This window comes from Pongo abelii, chromosome 4 (genome assembly GCF_028885655.2).
Source record: "Pongo abelii isolate AG06213 chromosome 4, NHGRI_mPonAbe1-v2.0_pri, whole genome shotgun sequence".
Lineage (NCBI taxonomy): Eukaryota > Metazoa > Chordata > Mammalia > Primates > Hominidae > Pongo > Pongo abelii.
In genome coordinates, this window is record NC_071989.2 from 176865958 (window position 1) to 176887191 (window position 21234).

Consider the following 21234-nt stretch of genomic DNA (forward strand, 5'->3'; position numbering starts at 1 on the left):
CTGGCATTGTGGCTTGGGAAGGAAAAGGCAGGAAGGCTAAAGGATAGGGTTGGTGGGTGAGGTTTTCAGAAATGGAATTGATGGGATTCGTTAAGCTATTGGATGAGGAAAGGCAAGGGAAAAGGAGGAAGTTCCTTGGGTAACTGGGAGTAAAGGAAGTCCAGGAGGGGTGGAGTTGGGCGTGTAAAGGAATGTAGTCTGAGTTTGGTTGTGACTTGTTCAAGACAGCTGTGAAATGTAGAAGACAAGCTGCCCAATGCACAACGGGATGTGGGTCAGGAGCTAAGGAGTCATGAGCTAGATAGAAATGGAGCTTTGGAGACTCCAGACGCATCAGTGGTGGCTGAAGCCCTAGAAATTGGCAAGATCACTGAGGATGCGAGAACTGGAGTTCAAATGTTTTCACCATTAGTGACTCCTTACAATGCCTTTACGTTCCTTTGTTTTCATTTGATTTCCTATTTTCACTACTCACTCTGGGTGAATCGTTTAAGAAATAAATTTGAAGGAGTCCTAAGTCAAATTCCGAGTTTTCTCTGTCACCCCGGCTTTCTGCTGTGGATATGTTCCAGCGTTGTTATAAGGCAGCGGACTATTATTTAGTGACTTAGAGAACTCTTCAGGTGTTTGTTCAACATTTGCCAAGCTTTAAATTAAAATCTGCATTTCAGGCTCCTTATGTAGCTCTGAAGAATTCATAATAAAAGCTACTCACATGGGCTGACACTTACTATGGGACACACCTTGGTTAAGTGCTTTTGCTACGTAATCCTGCATGATATTGTAGGATTAGTGATGCTTTTCCTACACAGTGTTACAATCCTCACAGCAAGCAGTTATGAGGTACCTGTACTCTTATTACCTCTGTTTTACAAATGAGGAGATGGAGGTTCTCAAAAGCAGTGTCAGGTACTTGTCGGAAATGGCACAACCAGGACTACCAAGGTCTGTCTTGTGCTACAATGCTGTCATGAACACCATGCCTACTGCCTCCTCTTCCAAAACACCATTTTAAAATGGAGCATTAAAAGAGAGCCATTGGACAAGGAGTCCAAAGCCTTATTTATGGAATCAAACTTCTAGGCTTTATTTTAACGTTAGCTATGTTAAATAATTCACTAATCAGATACTCATTTTCTGACATGATTGTCAGTCATATTGGGTTTGTTTGATCTCTGTGAAGGATTAAAATACTTTCAAGGTTTTATCTGGAAGCAGCCAAGATACGAATATTTGTAATGACAGCAATCCTGCCTTAGAAGCCCACTGGGAAAGCCTGCTAGCCCCCAGAGGCAAGGCAGTGTGGTGTAGTAGGTCTGATTAGAGCTTCCAAAGGGTCTAACTGGATGTAAATTAAAAAATTTTTTAAGTCAGGCAGACTGGAGCTTGAGCTCTAATGACCCTGCTTGCCAACTCCGAGCGTCAGTTTTCTCATCTGTAAAACTGAGGTAATAATAGTACCCACCTGGTGGGATTAATGTGAGGTTTAGTTGCAAGTAAAACATTTAGCATTGTAACTGACACATTGTGAGTGGTCAATAAACTAAGTAGCACCTACTGAAGACATCAAGACAAAGGAAATAACTGTAGTAACATTCTGAAACCTTAGAATTGCAGCTGAGTAAAACTGCAAGATAATGAGAGGACTTCATTCATTCATTCACTAAAATCCCCCTCTGCATGTTGGGCTTGATGTGGGTACTGGGAACATAGGACGAACAAGGTACAAAATAAGACATAGTCCGTGGCCTCCAGCTGCTCAGATTCTAGCATTTACTTAACTCCTGCCTTAAATCCCCACTACACATTTCCTGGAAGACAAGTCATCGTTTTAAACAAGGTCTAGCAAGTCATCACATTTGAAGTCTTAGAAGTGGCATGTATAAGAAAGAATCGTCAGAGAGTTAATGGTCCTTCCTTAAAGTGCCCGTGGAGTGACAGACTCCCCAACCCTGAGGAGGAGCTATATCCTCTTCTACACTGCCTGTTCTGCTGTATGGTTCTGCTGTGTGGTTGTCACACCACAGCCCTGGCTAACACGGACACCTTATTCAATTGATAGGCAAAGATGATTCCAAAGAAATAATCATGATCACATGACCTTGGAGAAGGCATCTCAGAACAGGAATCAGGATTTCAGGGGAGGTGAAAACAGAACAACAAGAGTCAGAGACAGTGTAGGGTAAAATGTAAGCACACAGGTTTTATCGAAAGACAGAGCTCTGGGTTTCAGTCCTCAGAGAGTTGCCTGGCTTCTTAAAGCCTGATATCTCCAATCTAAAATGGAGATATTCTGCCATAAAAATGGAATGAAATAATGGCTTTTGCGGCAACTTGGATGGAGCTGGAGGCCATTGTTCTAAGTGAAGTAACTCAGGAACGGAAAACCAAACATCATATGTTCTCACTTATAAGTGGAAGCTAAGCTATGAGGATGCAAAGGCATAAGAATAATATAATAAACTTTGGGGACTTGGAAGGAACGGTGGAGGGGGCGAGGGATAAAAGACTACATATTAGGTGTAGTGGACACTGCTCTGATGACAGGTGGACCAAAATCTCAGAAATCACCACTAAAGAACTTGTTCATGTAATCAAAAAACACCTGTACCCCCAAAACTATTAAAATTTTAAAAAAGAATATATCTGGATTACAGAAAGAAAAAATTAAAAATTTTTAAAAATAATGAAATGGAGATATTAAAATATCTAGTTTGTAAATAGTTGTGACAATACATTTCAAGTACCTTTCAATAGTAGGTATCAAGCTCTATCCATGTTCCTGCAAAGGACATGATCTCATTATTTTCATGGTTGCATAATATTCCACGGTGTATATATACCACATTTTCTTTACCTGGGTGACAAAATAATCTGTACATCAAATGCCAGTGACACGAGTATACCTATATAACAAACCTGCACATGTACCATGAACCCAAAATAAAAGTTTGTTTAAAATAGTGGGTATCTAATATGTGATAACACTTAGCATCCTCAACCTCATCATCTCTGAGGACGTGACAGTCATTCAGTTTCCGTATTTGCTTTGAATGCTTTGCAGGTTGTTGTGGAAGATAACAACTAGATGCATATGTGAAAGGAGCAAATTATGCACATTTATTGAATTAATTTATGTCATCATCGAATGTAATGTTCGCCCCTTCCTCCACTCCAGGGTAAGCTTAGTTAACTAGGATTATGCTAGGACTAGATAGAGCAGAGTGGAAGAAAAATAGCTAAATGTTGCTCTTTGGCTATCCATGACCACTCTGACTCTTTCCCTTTTTCTGGCAGGCACTTCCTCTTCAAGACCTCCTCGGGGAGCACACCCTTGTTTAGCAGCTCTTCCCCGGGATACCCGTTGACCTCAGGAACGGTTTACACGCCCCCGCCCCGCCTGCTGCCCAGGAATACTTTCTCCCGGAAGGCTTTCAAGCTGAAGAAGCCCTCCAAATACTGCAGCTGGAAATGTGCCGCTCTCTCTGCCATCGCCGCGGCCCTCCTCTTGGCTATTTTGCTGGCGTATTTCATAGGTAAGTCAGGGCAGCCTTATTCAGCAACGCTGGGGTGACAACATGGGGGAGAGGCCATGGACTTGTGAATCTAGAGGCCCTCTGATGTCTGTACAGTTTGCTTCTTGGCTCCTGAAAGATGTGATAATGAGTGATGGATGGAGGTGATTTTTTCCCTCCTGAAATCCACTTAAATCTGATGAGTTTCTCCTTCATGTTTCTAAATGACACTCATCAGAAGGGAAATTAAGCATCCTTACTATATCCCTTCTTGGAGATGAGCTGAGACTTTTCTTTCCCGCAAACCTATCCCTCACTCTCGGAGTGGCCTTCTAGCTTTCTCCATCCTTGGATTTTAACCCAGGTCTGTGCTTTGAAATGTATGCAACATTGGTTAACTTCAGCCAAAAACCGAATTGAAGAATAGTGGTTGGCATGCCTGAGAACATCTTGATTCGAGAGAAAGCCAAAGTAGCTAGCTTATTTTCAGAGCTGTGGAACAGAAACAGGACTGACAGGCTGCAGCATCCATCCAGGTCTTTACACAGAATCGAATTAGCCAGACACACTTGGTCTTGCCCATATCCCTTCCACAGCCTCTGTCTTCTCATCCTCAACTCTCTCCTCACCATGGGCAGCTGAATCTGAATCAGGGTCACCTCTCCTGGCAACTGGGCTTCTGGTGACTCAGTGTATGACATAGGTGAAGATGCTGGAGTATCTTTCTCCGCATGCCAAAGGTGTTGGTTTACAGCCATAGGGTGTAGCCGTGTCACCACAGCAAGTGGCAGATGCTGAGCGCCCAGGGGCAGGGTGCCACGTGCATAAGAGCTTCTCAGGCTGCACACAAAGCCTGCTCACAGCTCCTGGCCCCAACAAAGAGCCCCAAGGCTGCTGCTCTGTCAGTTAAGCCTGCGAAAGGCAGATCTCCTGGCTTAGGAAGAGGCCATGGTGATGTTTGTTAAAGTTTATTTGAAACACTTGATGGTTCTGGCTTGGTTTCAGGGCAGCTATGAGAGACCTGCCCAGTTTGGCTGTGCCATGTTGCAAAGCAAACCCATAAAACACCAGCTCAATGAAGCTGACTCCAAAACAGTTCCCAACATGTATGCTGAAACCCCTCCCACTTAAGAGAAAAGAAAAGGCAACCCTGGCAGTGTTGGCCTTGCCCCTTCCCTCAACGTAAACCCTCCCTTCTCGCTCAGCACTGGGGGCTCCCACGCTTCCTTCATCCCCAGGCAGCAAGCGTGGTATCTGCCAAAGAAGGAACTGGCCCAGCGCTTCCCAGACCATTCTCCTAAGCTTGCCTGATGGCAAAGGGGCATGACTGTGCACCCCCACAGATCTGGGGCCCTGCCTAAGGCAGACCAATACGAGCCAACGATTGCCATAAATTTTTCAGCTTCTTCCACACCATAGCTATGCTTGTCTTAGTATGGAAAAATAAGCATTTATATTCCTTACCAGTTGCATTTCTCAGGAATGCCCTCCCAAAGTGAGAAAACTGACTCTCCAGGGAAAGGTGCCGTGTTCATCTGGGGCTTTGCAAAAGTGTAGCTTGCACTCTAAACCACAGCTGTACACCGGAACTGAGGCCTGACACCCAAGCACCCCTAATTTCGAGTCATGTCTGCTTCTCACTTACCTCTTGGTGAAGGATGAAGTAATGGATTGACCTGAGAAAGGTGGAAGGATATCTGTTGCCCCGCTGAATCACTTGAGTACATGCTAGTGTGTTGCTAAAGTAGCTTTGTGTGCTTCCGCAGGTGGCTGTTCAGGGGGCTCCGTGGAAGCAAATTGAATGTGCCTTCGGGGTCTTTTCATGATTTGGTTTTGTGTCAGAAACTTCAGAAGGGGTTTCATGTGCTGACTTCTCAGGTTTAATGTTCTGCGGGGCCAGTGAGCACCACGGGGAGCCCAGATACAGAAATTGAGGTACTGCCTGCCTCTGCCAATAGCGTCCCAGTGCGCCTTCTACTCTACTTGCAGGAGAGAGAGAGATGGCTACTGCCTGATTTATGGGGCCTGATAGTTAAAGTAGAATAGCTTTCTGTAAGGGCAATCATATACGTGGGAAACCAACCGTATAGTGAGAGTTTAATGTTTTAATCAGGTATGTAACTTGTAAATGATAGATTAGGAAATATGTTTATTTTCAATCTGCAGGCTTCTAGAAGCTGGACCTGCGCATCTTAGCATCGTTTATTAGTTCATAATCCATCATTTCCTATTATGTATTCTTTAGGTAAGATTATGCTTTGACCCTGGAGTATCAAAAAATAGTTTATGACACAAAATGAGTGATATAATGGGCCAATTTACCCTGCAGTGATGGCAGTGAGCATGCAGCTGTAGGGCTACTCTCAGCCACTCTCTCGAGGTGACCGCAGGTCTGCAAGCGTGGTAAGGGGTCAGGATGTGAAGTGCTGATCTTGGCCCCAGTTATTCCTTTCTCCTTAGCCTTGGCAAACTTGTTTGCCTTCTGGGTCTTGGTTTCCTAGGTACAACATGGGGGCAGGATGGTTATTTACGTGCAGAAACTCAGAAGTATGGTGAGGATTAATTAATGTGTAGAAATCACTTTGAAGATGAAAAGCAGTATATTATTACTTACAAAGCTGCAGGGGCATAAACAGTGCATTGCAAACACAGAGAAAAGTGCCTTTTGGAGAACCAATGATTGTGCCCACCTGGGAAACAAGCCATCAGGGAAGGGCAGAAAGACAACATAAAAACCGAGGCCCTCCTGTTAAGGAGACCGGCGTTTTCAAGGGCTGAGTCCATTCTGGTTCACACATGACTCTGCATTCCACTAGAACATAACAGGTCCTGAAATTGATGCATCAGCCCCAGGACCTTTATGGGCAGGCAGTGGGTTCAGGCCTGCCAGGCACTGTGACAAATAAGTCAAATTATCATCCTTGCATGTTCAAACCCGAAGAAAGAAGACTTTCCAGAAATGAGCAATTTGAAATAGCTCAGCCCCCTGACAAGTTCTTCCATAGATCCAGGCCCGTGGGTGGGTGTAAAAGCAGAATGCCAGCCTTGTGCAAACTAGAAGACCCAGGCCTTTACCAATTTAGCAAAGATGCCCAGTTCCTACCCACACAGCTGGGGTCAGAGAACTTTTATGATATGCTCCTCCGTCAGACCCTCTCTGTGCCAAATGCTCTCAGTGTACAAACATCCTGGAATAAATTACTCTGAAAAGCTGCATAAACCACCAGGGGACCACTTTGTGCATCACTCAGGCCCTGGCACAAACAATTCCTAGAGAATACTGGTTTAGGAGAATTTTTCTGTGAAATGCAAGAGACTTTCCTCTCAGGAAGGTGTCTTTCTTCTTTAGGCAGCTCAGGTACTTTCATTGCTTGCACCACCAGAAGTCCCTAAGTTTCCGAATCATGTAACCAAAGTATTTTATTACCAACCTCACTTATTTTATACCAGATGTGTTGTGTTATCTTGATAGTATGCATAACAATCACTAGTTAGAACCTTCTACCTGTTTAGAACTAGAAGCATTTCCATTTGAAGCACTGTTTGTTTGTTTGTTTGTTTGTTTGTTTGTTTTTGAGACAGAGCCTCACTCCATTGCCCAGGTGCCCAGGCTGGAGTGCAGTAGCATGATCTCGGCTCACTGCAAACTCTGCCTCCCGGGTTCAAGCGATTCTCGTGCCTCAGCCTCCCAAGTAGCTGAGATTACAGACCGGCACCACAACGCCCGGCGAATTTTTGTGTTTTTAGTAGAGACAGCGTTTTGCCATGTTGGCCAGACTGGTCTCAAACTGCTGGCCGCAAGCCGTCTACCCGCCTCAGCCTCCCAAAGTGCTAGAATTACAGCCATGAGCCACTGCACCCAGCCCATTTGAAGCACTTTTATATAACTATTCAATTTGAATCATATCCCCAGTCGTCAACCAACACTCTAGCAGAAAACGAAATCTGCGTATTACGATCATTTGACAAGCACTGACACCGAGGCCCAGAGAGTCTGAAGTCTCCTGGCCTAGGTAGATAGTTGCAGGGCGAGCACTAGGCCCTTGGTCTCTTGATGTCTCATCGAAGGTCTTTCTCTTCACTTCTTTCTCCTCAAGATTGCAGTTAACCAGTTTCTCACATACTGTATGAAACTGAAATAAATGATCCCGTTGGTAGTATTAACTCACCTTATCTAGCTCTATCCTCTTTAGCAAGGTAGAGTAGAGTAGTTGGTTCCTCCTTTCTGAATCATCTTCTAACACAGTGGATAGAAACTATAGCCGCTCCCCAGTATTATCATTGGTCCTCATATTTCTGCTTTCAAGTTGTCTTGTGTTATAGAGGTCAGAAAACATTTTCTGCAAAAAGTTGGAGACTAAAGATTTTTGATTCATGTCCTACTTAGTGACAACTGGTTAACTCTGCTGTTGTAAGTTAAAAACAGCCATAGACAGTGTGTAAACGAACAGGCATGGCTGTGCACCCACAAAACTTTAATTATGCCCCCTGGTTTTTGACTTTCATGTAATTTTTATGTGTTATGAAATATTATTTTCTTTTAAAAAAATTTCAGCCATTAGAATGTAAACCCATTGTTTAGATTATGTGCCATACAAAAACAGGCGGCAGCCTGGATTTGGTCCACAGGCCATAGTTTGTCAACCCTTGTTTGATTACATTACAGCTTATTTCCTAAGAATACCTTTCAGGCTGTCCACATCTCTATTACAAAAAATTGCTTCCCAACTGGCTAAGAGTCCAACCATATGTCCACTGTCAATGAAGCAGGTGACTGACATTTTCTGATACTGCAACTCCATTTCACAATGAGTAATTGCATCTGACTTTCTGGCCCAAACCAAAAAGTAGAAAAAGCAAGTCACTTTTCTCTTTAAATACTTTCTATAGGATAAATTTTTCCAAGGAAAATTTTAGGAATTTTAGGACACTTCATCCTGAAAGCATAGCTTTTAACTAGACTGCTTGAAACAGTGCTCCAGTCCACGGATAGAGTGGAATTGCCTGGCCATTTTGCCTAGTACTCATTTGTCCTCAATCTTTGATTATCCCAGGTTCCTCTGGAAAATTATCACCTGTTTTTAGAAGTTACTCAGTTTCTGATGCCTTCGTTGTTGAGGTTTTCCAACAGATTGTAATAGTGCTGTGTCATGGAATGACATCATTGCTTTCTTGTCCTAGGTTAACATTGGAATAGATCTAGTTTCCTTAAAAGGCATCAAAGTTCTTGCAGGGCTACCCCACATCAAGGAAGAAAGATGCTTCTCATGTGTGACTCTGTTGTTTAACTCCAGATAATCTTAGAAATTCTAAGGCGAGAGTCAACACAAGAGTTCGGCATGACATGGGACTCAGACTGTCACCCCTGAGCTAAAACAATACGCAACATACACTGAGCTTCTGCCAAAGACACTTCACGGGGTTGGGAAGGGAAGGCAGGAGAGAGAAAGATAAGAGCATTTATGTCATCCTAAATTAGTTCTTAGCTCTTCAGATCTCTGCCAAACTAAAATACATATATATATATTAGAAAGTCACCTTGTCTTTTTTCACTACAGTAATTCCTGCCAAATATGAAATACTATGTTTGAAGTTAGCTGCTCAACACTCTGTCTTCTGCCACTCTGACTTTGATCTGGAAAGAACGCGGGCCATCAACATGTCAGGATGTTAAAAGTGTGGTAATTTGGGGTGCTTTCAGTTTCTTTTGAAAACAATGAGAGATTATTTTCTATGGAAACTAAAAGCCTACCATGTGTTTAAAGTTGCTACACTTGAAAATTGATATGTTGAGACTCACGCTGATGAATCTTGCGTTCTCTGCTGCTATTTTGTGTATTCTCATCTCACTGAACAGAGCAGGTTTGGAGAAAACATAAAGAAAATGACAGAAAATGATGAGAATGGTACACTTGCCTGGCATCTTTTGTGGGGGCGCAGACTAGGAAAAATGTCAGCCCTCTCATTCCAACTCGCTGCTCTTTGACTATCTGGAGAGATGGGAAACCTCATCCTCCTGTATGAATTCCAAGTTGTGTACTTACCTCCCACATCTAAAGGGCAAAATGCTAATGATTAAATCTGAACAGTCCAGCAAATAACATTTCCACCCAACTCCCTGGGCCCAGATGGTCAAACTGAGAAAAAGAGAGCTGCCCACAAGTAAGTCAGGGGACCCAGTCATATTATCTATGCCAGTGTTAGTAGCAGACTTCTTATCTAATAGATATGCTAATGTGCTCTTAACCTGATAATAAAGTCCTGTCAGTGCTTACACACTGGTGAGTCTTTGGCAGGGGGACTGCCATTTCATAACTGCACATCTGATTTCAGAGGGCCTGTCAATTTATGGAAAGAAAATTACATCATTCATTAGCTAGGTCTCCATCACCTAGCGGCCATGTGGCAATATTTGCACCTCGTGTTTGACATTCAGAAAAAATGAATCCCTCTGCTTCAGAAGAGGATGTGGCCTCTTTAAAAACATATTTGTGCAATCTGGGGGACTTGAAGTGCTTCGGGAGGGTCAGCAGCTGTGGGGAGATGCCTTTGCTTTCCTCTCCGAGATTCCCATCAGAAATCAGGATAGTCGGCCAATGCAGGGCTTTCTCACCCTTGTGGGCAGACACTGGTGATGAGAGCCAAGAGACAGGTTTTGGTCCTGACTTTGTAGAACATTGTAATACAGAGCCAGAGAGGAGTGATCGGTGCCACGAACCTGTGCACCTCAAGAATGCCAAGGAAACGACAGTGGTATTGTCTACCAGCTCAGGACTTCGTGCCTCCACAGAGTACACATTGAGTAAATGAATATGGAGAGTTCTCCACCTACTATCCCTGAATCACCATTCAAGCCTTGCCCCAGACTTTCTCTCTATAACGATGATCTCTCTAGCAGTCATCCATCCAGAAGCAGTAACAGAATGCTAGAACATCAGTGTTGACTTCTTCACACACCCTACTTATTTGACTGGATTCCTTTGGGTGGTGGCCAAGGCAACAGGCCCTTCAGCTTCCACAGTGTGCTTTTAAATTCTCCATTTCTGACATCTTTCGTTGGTTCATTTATTTGTGCTTGGGGTTTCCCGATTGAGGATTCTGACACAACTTCTAATGGACTGTAAATTACTGTTATTTCATTCTATGTTTTACCTGGAACACAATTTCAAGTTCTTGCCTTGCCCTGGCAGTTAGACAAGAAGCAGCTTGATGTCGTAGAAAGCACGTACATGGACTTTGGTGTCAGAGAGGGCTGTGTTTGAAGTCTGGCCTGCATACATAAAGTCCATGTGACGATGGGGCTTGCTATTTAAAATCTCTGCACCTTAGTTTCCTCATCAAAAAAATGGGTAGAATTCCTACTTTGTAAACATGCCTCAAGCATTCATTGAAATGGTAGATGCATGCAACTCTTCTTCAAATCCAATATGTCATCAATTATGAGAAATGTCATCATTGTGCATCCCTAAGGGGGAAAGAGGTTGTCAATTAAACTATGTCATGATTTCTTAGCATTTGTAATTTTTATTTTATATATTTGGAAAGAGATGGGCACAGGTATGATAGATTGATGTAACAACCATGTGAGTAGGTAGGTCCGTGGTCACAAAGGCCCTGTAATACAACACTAATTATAAGGTGCATTCTGATTCCAGACTTGTGGAAATATTTTAAAAATTCTGAATCTTATAGTCAGTGGAACATGGTGGTACTTGGCACACAATAGAAGCTCAACTAAATGGAGCTATGGTGATTATTGTACTAGCCACTGCACACCTATGCCAGGTCCAATGAGAAGAGTATGCCCAAAATAGTGACTTGCACTGCCCAGCGCTTTGTAGGCAATCAATACATATTTGTTGAACTCTTGAATGCTGATTAGGGTTACATCTGAGTTGTACCAGTTATGGAAGGTATTTTCCAAATACCCAGAATCCCTGATCCCTAGCTTCACTGTTCCCCTATGTAAGGGGAGGTTTTTGGTTTCTTGATGTGGTAATTGCCTCCGTTCCCAAACTGCACTTCTGAGTTAGAAAGCACTTAGGCAAAGGAATGGTTAGGGGGCCATGTAAGCACCACATTTAAGCCCTCTAGCAGGAATCTGTGATTCCCTGAAATCGAGAGAACTGACTGAGAGAAACTGGGAAGTGTTTGTGTCTGGCATAAGGCCATCATTTGGCACTCATATTACGAAAGTGTAGCAGAATTTACTTGGAGTTCAAGGTGAAGAAGCAAATAATGGCATAAATCTAAAAGTCTGTTGGCTGTTTCTCTGTAAATGAGGATGTACTAAGAAAAGAAAGCAATCGCTGCAAGGCACCAAGTAGAGAAAAGAACTATTATATGGTAAATTAGGTCTGTGTACACAACCCACACAGAATCTTTTGTGCTCTGAAATGCCTTGCTTAGCTACATAGCCTCACACAACAGAAACCTAACCCAAAGCAAACTTCTAAAACATACATGTTTCTCTTAAGGTCACCTAAAACCAGACTTTTTTGTGTCCTCCATTGAAAATTCTTTTATAGAAAATTCATGTTTTGATTGTTAAGAATAGATAGCCAGAATTTTTGCCTGAGCCCTTCTCTTATCAAACAAGTCATTTATTAAATTGATGCCTCATAATAAGATTCTCTGCATTCAGAGAGCAAATAGTCCATCAACTGTATTAACACATTTAACATTACCATAAAAAAGAAAATAATGCATTGCATGTTCTGCTAATTTCGCTTTTTATATCATCAGCCTTCTGGCATTAATAAGTAAATATCACACTGTATCAGAAAATATAACAGCACTAAGCTACATGTTGGTAAGAAAATAGTTTTGCTAAAGAAAATATTATCCTCCCTTCTTGGAAAGAGAAAAAAATTATAAGATATGTAATATGTGTCATTTTTCAAAGGCTTTTTTGTTTGTTTGTTTCTAAAAACCAAAGCTATGGATGAGAAGAGAGGAGAAGCTTTGCCTCCAACCTTTACATTTCTTTCATCATGACTTTCTTTGCAGTTGTTAGGGAAGGCCCTTCCCTTGGGATGGGTTTTCAGTTGAGTTAGGTCATTTGTGGGGAGATTCGTGCAGACATGTTCGGCACTCCCCTAGGGACTCTGTCTTTATAAAAGAAGGGCATATTACCTTGCTTTTGCCTTTGCAGTCATGATGCAGTTCTCTCAGTTTGCTTGCTTATATTACACCATGAGCTTTTTAAAGTCACGTTAATGAAGTTTAGATTAGACTTGCTTATATTCCACAGGGAAGGGTCAGTGGCAGTGTGTCAAATGCATTCTGTTCTTCAGGCCATGATAAACAAGATGACATCTTTCAAGGAAGTTCAGTGTGCCTTTGAATTAGATGCATCTTTGAAACTGGTTTTAAGGCTGCCTTATGCACCAAATTTTACAAACAGACTTCTGGGACATTAGCTAAATTTAGAGTAGTGTGTTTAAACTTTCTTTTAGTAACAAGATTTGTAGACTTTCTGAATCTGGAGAGAATTGTGAGTTAAGATTCTTTTTCCCGTGAAGAAAATACTTGTTACTCTGTACATTAATTTTATGTTAATTAATTTACAGTTTATTAAATGTACTTGAATAGGTTCATGTATATTCATTCAATGCTTTTCCACTGGGCAAGAAATTTCACTTTGGCATATGATTGGCTGGTCGCATTGTGTGCTGAAATCTGCAGGCCAGCCTTAATATCCAGGATATTTTTACTTGAAATTTTTTTCCTGGATCCAGATCCCAAAAAGCAACAAATGAAATAGTACAGTTACCAGGAAAGTTTAAAAAGCCTGGGGTAAGTTATGTTTTGCATGAGCATCTCCTGTCCTGGTGTTAATCAGGCACACGCAGCAGCAATAGAAGGCATCTGAGTTTCATTTTCCCAGGACCATCAGGGGAACAGAAGCTTTTATACTAAAAAGCTTTTTATTACCTGATTGGTATAAATCAATGATCAGCCATCCTTTTTGTTTCCTGGATATGTAGAAGGGTCTAACCAATGTACAATAAGAAATTGAGGACATTTTTGTCTATTTTTATCCAGTCTGTTTTAATCAAATGATGACATTATCTTTTCCCGAATTTAAAATTACAAAGTTTTTAAGAAAACACACACACACACACACACACACACACACACACACACACACACACAAAGCTGGCATAACAGTGAAGAGTCAAGAGCCAAGGAAAGAGGAATTAATACCAAAAAGGGTGGGATGAAATTAAGTCAAGAAGTAAGAAAAAGGCATAAGATGCTGAGAATAAAGTAATTAGAACCATTAACTAGCAAGAGAAACTAGGAAATGCCATACATCAATCAGGATAAAATATGGAACAATTAAAGGACACAAATAGGAGGGGAAAATGGCACCCAGCATACCAAATTACAAATATCTTCTGCACAATTTCTTGAACCTATAAGTCCAACCAAGGTAATGAGATGAAAAGCAATCGTTGTGAATTGCTTCGAGGTGCTGTTTCGCCACCTCATCTTACATCATTAAACTTTCGGTCCCCTCATGAACTACTTAGATAAACAACAGTGGGCAGCTCAACATTTATCCAAATAAACCAGAAAGCTACCACGATAAAGGAAATTGAGTTTATAGACACAGCGGACTCTTGCCTAATAGACGAGAGTAATGTGTCTAATGTTGAACATCAATCTATCTTTCAAGTATAGTATGAAGGAGGGCCTCGAGAAACAACTTATGCTACAAAATCACTTTGCACTAGAGGTGGTTTATCTTCTGTTGTGTCTAATTGATCTCCACGTAATTCAGCTACAACGCTTGCTACTGAAAATGGTGTAAGAGGTGGAAAGACTGAATGTGGCTGTTGGTTCTCCAGAGAGCATAGCAAGTTGGGGGTTCCAAATCGCCTTTGTCTTCAAATGTATTGTCGTTGGAATGATCCTTGAAGCCAGAGAGCAAGTCTATTTATTTTTTAATCAAGCGAGGGCATTCTTGAACGTCTTCTTTTCAATCCTGATTTTTTTAAAAATCTACATAAGGGAGAATTATTTTATACCAGATCCTTCCCGTGCCTTAGTTTGCCTAACTTCATAGTGTGAAGAAAGATCCAGTAGTGATATTTGAGATTACCCTGCAATGTTAGTTCCCAATCAAATTCTATGGATTTATGAACTGCCTGCACTTAGGAGAGTCTCTTAATCCCAGTGGAACAGGGTCTGGTCTAGACCAGGACATAGATACGCCGAGGCCATGGCTAGTGGTAGTGGGGACTTAGGAGTGGAGCAGTGAAAGAGAAGGGGAGGGAGGTCAGCCCCCATTTGGGATGCACGCACGTGCGCGCATACACACACACACACACACACACACCACTATCCCCACTGACCCTGCTTCAAAAATGCCAATCAGAAACCTCTTTTAATATGTGCACATCTTAATAAAGTATCTGGACGGGTGGATTTGGTTTGACTTTCAGGAAACCAACTTCTAGTCCTGCTTCCAAAGATTTAATCTTTCACAATGTTTGCATTTGCACAGATATGGATGCCACCGTTTCTTTTTCCTCCTCTCTCCTACCCTATACACTCCACCTTTAAATCGTCTTGGGGGAAATCCAGATTTATCTTACTCTGTCAAGGTTAATTTTTTTTAAGTCATATACGTAATACAAAACAATAATAAAATTAATTTCATTTTAGGCTTTTAAAAAACTTACCAGTCTGTGGATCTGTGATTTTTTTCCGACTCTTGTCCCCATCCCCTCATCCCCACCTCCACCCTCGGTTCTTTGGGTGGAAGGTTGTTGGGTAAAGGTGCTGCCTAAGGTCTCATGAACTTTGCCATGTCTGGGAGAAAATGTCTATATTTCTTTTCTGGGGATGTGAGTGCTGATTGCATGGTGTTTTATTCTTTTCTTCAAAACTGTCAGGAATTAAGCCTTTCAGAAAGGTCAGCTGAGCCACGGTGATATCCATATTGTAGTGAAACACCGATGGCTTGTTTTATGCCAAAGGTAAATAGGAGAGTGGATACAATGAAATGATCTGTGACTAAATGCATCTTGAAGGAAGAAAAAGAGCTGTCTGTCGTGTTTGTATGACTAAGGGATTTCTTAAACAAGCTGTGGACCCCACCCAGGGAGAATGCTGTCAAAACAGGAAAAAAAATACAGAGATCACACGAAAGCCAAGTCTGAACTCTTTAATTGCATGTCTGAATACCTTGCTAATTTTGCCCACGCCCTTTGTAATTCTTTATTCATACACGCTACCACTGTCTCACCCCTCCCCAAAAACTTTATCGTACCTGTGTCTCCCACAATTCCACAAAACAACAAAACCAAAAAACCAGCTGATTGAGAAGATACCCAGATTGGACTAAAGTGGCTCTTGGCTTGTTATCATGCCCTTCGAAAGCCACTTACCAGGGCAGTTATACAATAGGATTTTGTTGGAAGAGCTGGTCTGGAATCTCTCTTGGTAGAAATGTATAGAGAGACCCCCAACATGAAAAGTAACTAGGTGTGAATTGCAGAAACATAGAAAAAATTCTTTGTATTGTGTAGATAATGGTGTCGAGTGCTGCCTAATTTGTCATTCACATGATAGGCCAAGTGGGGTGCAGAACCTAATGACAGAGAGTATTTTTTGTGCAGAGGGGAAAATAAGTACCGTAAGGAAAAGCAAGCATACACAAGACAGAAAAGACAGGAGAAGCATTCCTTTGAGTCACTGTAGTATATACGGTATATATTCCTGGGAATATAAAAAGAGGAGGCCAAACGCATAGCTAGAGAGAATTATAGTTTCCATTGGCTTCTACAGAACAAGGGAGAACCACATGCCCATCACTGGCTTTGTGAATAAACAGAAGTTCCAGCTTCATGGGCAGTTAGGAAAATCCTCTGACTTAGATTAAGCCAGTTCTTATGTTTCCACTGGATGATGAAGCTACAGTTTTAGCCCATCTGTTCACAGCCATGTCCCCAGCATCCTAAGAGACTCCATCCATTTATCTTTAAAAGCCAAAGAAAACAGCATGTTGTGAGAGGGAGGAATAAAGCTGGTAGACCAGAAAAGATTACCCTAAAGCTGAATGGGAAGACTTAACATCGCTACCTGAACCACGTGACTCTGGAAGGGTTCTGAGGTTCTAGGGCGCGAGGGTTGTCATGCAGTCTTGACTGAAGGTTTTCCACATGTGCATATAGATTCTCCATGTAGAAAAGAATTTTGATTTGGGGCTTTAATGCCTTTGAACGCACATTGAGAATAACACTGACATGCTTTCACCATAGCCTGGGAATCCTAAAATAAATAATAGAAAAATTGTGATTTAAAATATAATTCCAAATACTAACTGGGGCCCGCTGCCTAGATGAGTAATAAGCTTCAATAAATGTGTGACAGGCACAAGGCTCTTCAGTATGAAGAGTAGTGAGGCCTCAGAAATAGAAATAGGTTTTTCATTACATGAGGGATTATGTTCAGCCTGACTGTGGAGCCTGTTCCCGGAGCCACAGCTGCATCTTCTGCCTGCGGTCGTATTAACCAGTAATAGTAAAACAGTGACGTGCTGCCCGAAACAGCGATTTATTTTAGAGAAGAGAGAAAGGTCGCTTTCTCCTGCTTAAAGTCAGAATTACCATTGTTTACTACACACTTTCCCTTAAACTTCTATCTGTCCGTGCTAATGAGCTGCGATTTCAGCTGGGTTCCACCTGGGTGCCTGCCAAGGATGAAGAAATCAGGATGGTTTGGGATCTTGGTTATGGCTGTTTTATTTTTACTCACCTCTGCTCATCAACAGGCCCAAGCTTATCTCTTTTTGAAGATTGTATGAAGTTTTATTTTTTAATTTCAAGCTCACTCAGCTATCTGAGTTTTTCCCAATTCAGGAACTCACAAATCAGCACGTGTACTACAGGCCTTCCTTTTTCTTTTTTCTTTTTTTTTTTTTTTTTTTTGAGACATAGTTTCACTCTGTCACCCAGGCTGGAGTGCAGCGGCATGATCTCGGCTCACTGCAACACCTCTGCCTCCCGGATTCAAGCAATTCTCCCGCCTTAGCCTCCCCAGTAGCTGGGATTACAGGCGCCCGCCATCACACCCACCTAATTTTTGTATTTTTAGTAGAGACGTGGTTTCACCATGTTGGCCAGCCTGGTCTTGAACTCCTGACCTCAGGTTATCTGCCCATCTTGGCCTCCTAAAGTGCTGGGATTCCAGGTGTGAGCCACCACACCCAGTGAGGCCTTCCTTTTTCGGAGGAGTGAGATGTGTATTGGAGAGGCTGATGTGACCTCGGTGCTACACCACCCTGCCCCTTGGCGACTGAGGAGACTATGGGGTCTTCAAAGATGAGCTTCAGTCATGATCTGAGAAAGGTTAGGGGGCTCAGTATAGAAGGGCACTCAACGTGAGAGCTGATTATCAATTTGAGATGGGTTCCCTTTTCTACACCTTGACACAGAATTCCTTTCTTGACCCACTGAAACAAATGACTCGCTGAAAATATCTACTTCAAGGATGGTTGTTTACTTGGCTCAGAAGACCTGATTTGTAGTCTTAACCATTCCTCATTTTAAGGGCTAGCTGGATACTCAGGTGGTTCAGTGAAGAAACCCTGAATTTAGTTTAGAAGTTAGGTTCAACTCTCAACTTCTTCTAATTGAGTGTTTTTGGGAAAGTCGATTAAATTTCCTGAGCCTTCATTTTTTTTCAACTGTAAGACATGGTTGATAACCGTTATAGCGATGATACCTTTTTCATAGTCACTCTATGTAAAGTTTAAAGTAGGGCTTGATATTTTAATATTATTATTGTTCTTTGTGTATTCATTCAAGAGAAAGTATGCAGAGATGCTAAGTTACAATTCAGCAATTGGGCTATTGGAGTTCAGAGAAGGTCGAAACTCTTAAGGGCTGGAATAGTTGAGGATAACTGGATGGAGAAAGTTCTAGGCTGACCCAGACCTGGGAAGATGGTTAGAAACTGAACTAGGAATGGGCCAAGAATCATTCCAGATGGAGGAACTAGCAACAGGAAAGGTAAAAGGAGAAGCCAGAATTAATAGGGTATGATGAGGAGAGGGACGCCTGCTAAGAGCAGTGAAAAATAGTGGAGGAGGTAGAGCAAGACTAGATGATAGATGGCCTTGAAATCTGGCAGGAGGTTTAATTTGATTAATTTGGCAATAGGGAGGTGCTTCAAGTTCATAAGCGGGAGTATAATATGATAAAATTATGACATGATATCATGTCAGTTACCTAGTAGATGCTCCATAAATATTTATTTGTTGATTGATTGAGGATTCAGGATAGATTGGGAGATGGGACAGGAGACAGGGAGACTCCTCCGAAGGCCCTGTCAAGAATCAGTGGGTGTGTGTTGGTGAGGCCCTGATGAAAGGGGAAGCCATGGAAATAGAGCTTCAGAGTGAACTGCCAGAGATGTCTTCCAAAGAAAAGACAGATTTGTGATACAATTTGTCTTGTGTCGACTATCAAGACAAAGAAGACAGAAGTACCTAATATGGCCTTAAGGTTTCTCTGTTGTCATAATGGGAGAACTGAAAAATTAAAAATTAACCTCATATCTTTAAATCACCACTCACTTCTCTAAAAGCATGGTTGGCCAAAACATTTTTTATTGGTATGTAATTCTACCAAGGCTGGCCAGAAGCCATTCTTTTTTAATGCACTCAGTAAATCTCTGCACGGTTTCTTTATTATGAGAGGGCCTTTGATCCAATAAAACCCTTCAAGACCCCTTCTGAGGCATTCACTTTGGATTTTGTATGGAAGTCTATAGAGAAAAAGGAGAGCAGAATTGGGCAGAAACTAAACTCTAAAAGGTAACGAAATTCCTCCATAACAGAGTGCTTACATGTAGTGCAAATTCTGCGAACCAAGAAGAGTCTTTGGGATATACATTAAGACTCAGCATACCCGTTTATAAATAGAAAACCACCCTCCGGGACTTGAAGGCACTTGCCTGTACAAATGTGGAATGTGGTCCTGGGAGTCTATACCGTTGCACTTTTTGATTTGGGGCAGTGAAGCTTACAAATGAAAATCTTGAAAGAAGAAACTTGCCTTTTGATCAATTGGTTAGAGGCAAGTTTGAAATTATGATAAATCTGCTACATATTCACTCCAGGAGCAGGTTTAAACTCTAATGCATCTGCCTGTATATCTGCAAATGAGGCTGACTTACTGTACCAGGCTGAAGAGTGAGATGGATGAAGTTAGTTATGGGTTTATGGATTGGGCAGAGAGGGCTAGACATCAGGGAATGAGCCGTTGCCCTCCTCCCCCTGCCCTCTCTCTCCATCACACTGAAGTCTCAATTTATTTTCTATGCTTTAACATTTGACTGAAGTGCATGAAATACCCTCTCAGATGCTAGGAGCCCAAAGTAAAGCATCAAATAGCATGCTCACCTGGGGAATTTAGAATTAGCCTCCAAACTAACCAGGTAATCTAGGCCCCAAAGGCACTTTAGTTCTTGCTACTGGGATTGCCTGTGAGGATGAGCCTAAATTTGGTAGATAATTATGTCTCTGTGCTTTCTTTTTATCTTCATTCTTCCTCTCATCTTTCAAGTCTCCTTTCTGCTGCAGAGTAGCAGGAGCTAAGGCTCGGCCATGAAGCCAGACATCCCATTTCGGTGGAGTTTTTGACCCTGTGCCATGATACTGGTCTTTAGGGAATTCTACATCAGTAACCATTTCTAAGCTCAGTTAGGTTAAGGCCATGGTCAGACCCTTGCTGTCTTCACTTCAGCCCACAAGAGAGGCAATACCGTGATACTGAGATGAATCCACCCCTGAAGCCTGCAGCTTCCTCCTGCTTCCCTGCCGTGAGAGATAAGTTACTGGAGAGGAATGTCACATCTTATGGAAGAATTAATTTTGGTGTGCATTCCCGACAAGTCTATAGTTCAACATACATATAGGGAGTTATTTTCAATGGCATTTAAATGTAATTGACTTATCAGCCGGGTTAGAATAATCATAGGATAGCTATAGTGTTATTGTCTAATTGTGGTCCTATAGCTGACAACGCTCTGAAAGCCTCTTTAAAATATAAAGGAAACCTGCCCTTGGGAATACAGAGATTGCGTGAGAGTTGTAAGACATCCAGGAGAAGTTTAAAGTGGAGTTTGGAATAAAGTGAACAGGCTCTTAACCATGGGTAAAATTGTAAGAGAACAGCTTACACTGTTCTTGCAAACCAACTTGTCATTTCTCAAGTGTATAATGAAATAATGTGTATGAATATTTTCATGCAGAGCAGCCTCTCCCTCAAGTTCTGCCCTCTTCAGAGCTTCATAATATATACAACAGCATCTTTTAGAACAGTGTTTTACAATCTCCAGACCAAGGGCTCCCAAAAAGATCCTGAGAGAAGTGTAAATGAGTAGCAACTCTAAGACTGCATTTTTGTAAGTAAATGATGATGAAGGATAAGGAGAGATGTTCATGGGGAAGAGCCCTGAAAATTATTGGAAGTCGTAGAGAATGAGAGTCAAATGCAAACACTCCTATTCTGCAGCTACGCTGATTAGCAGATCTTTTATAGTTTCCATGTGGGAGATGAGCAGGGGCTTGGCAAGCACTGTCCATGTATTAGGAACGAATGCCCCTCCGCATATTCAATTTGGGGGCATTATTAAAAAATGGAATGAGGCTCTTTCTCAGGCTCTGCTTCCTTTTCATAACTGCTCTTGCAGTGATCCT

The 21234-nt window shown here is 41.9% G+C and overlaps 1 protein-coding gene across 19 annotated transcripts in view; it reads left to right on the forward strand.

The window, feature by feature from the left end:
- The window catches only part of TENM2 (teneurin transmembrane protein 2), a 1285801-nt gene that overhangs the window by 1007390 nt on the left and 257177 nt on the right, over positions 1–21234 (forward strand). For all 19 annotated transcript variants that reach the window (XM_054556187.2, XM_054556189.2, XM_024247419.3 and 16 more), the window contains one exon: positions 3298–3536. In XM_054556187.2, coding sequence (XP_054412162.2) covers positions 3298–3536 — 239 coding nt within the window. The remainder of the gene's footprint in view (positions 1–3297; positions 3537–21234) is intronic.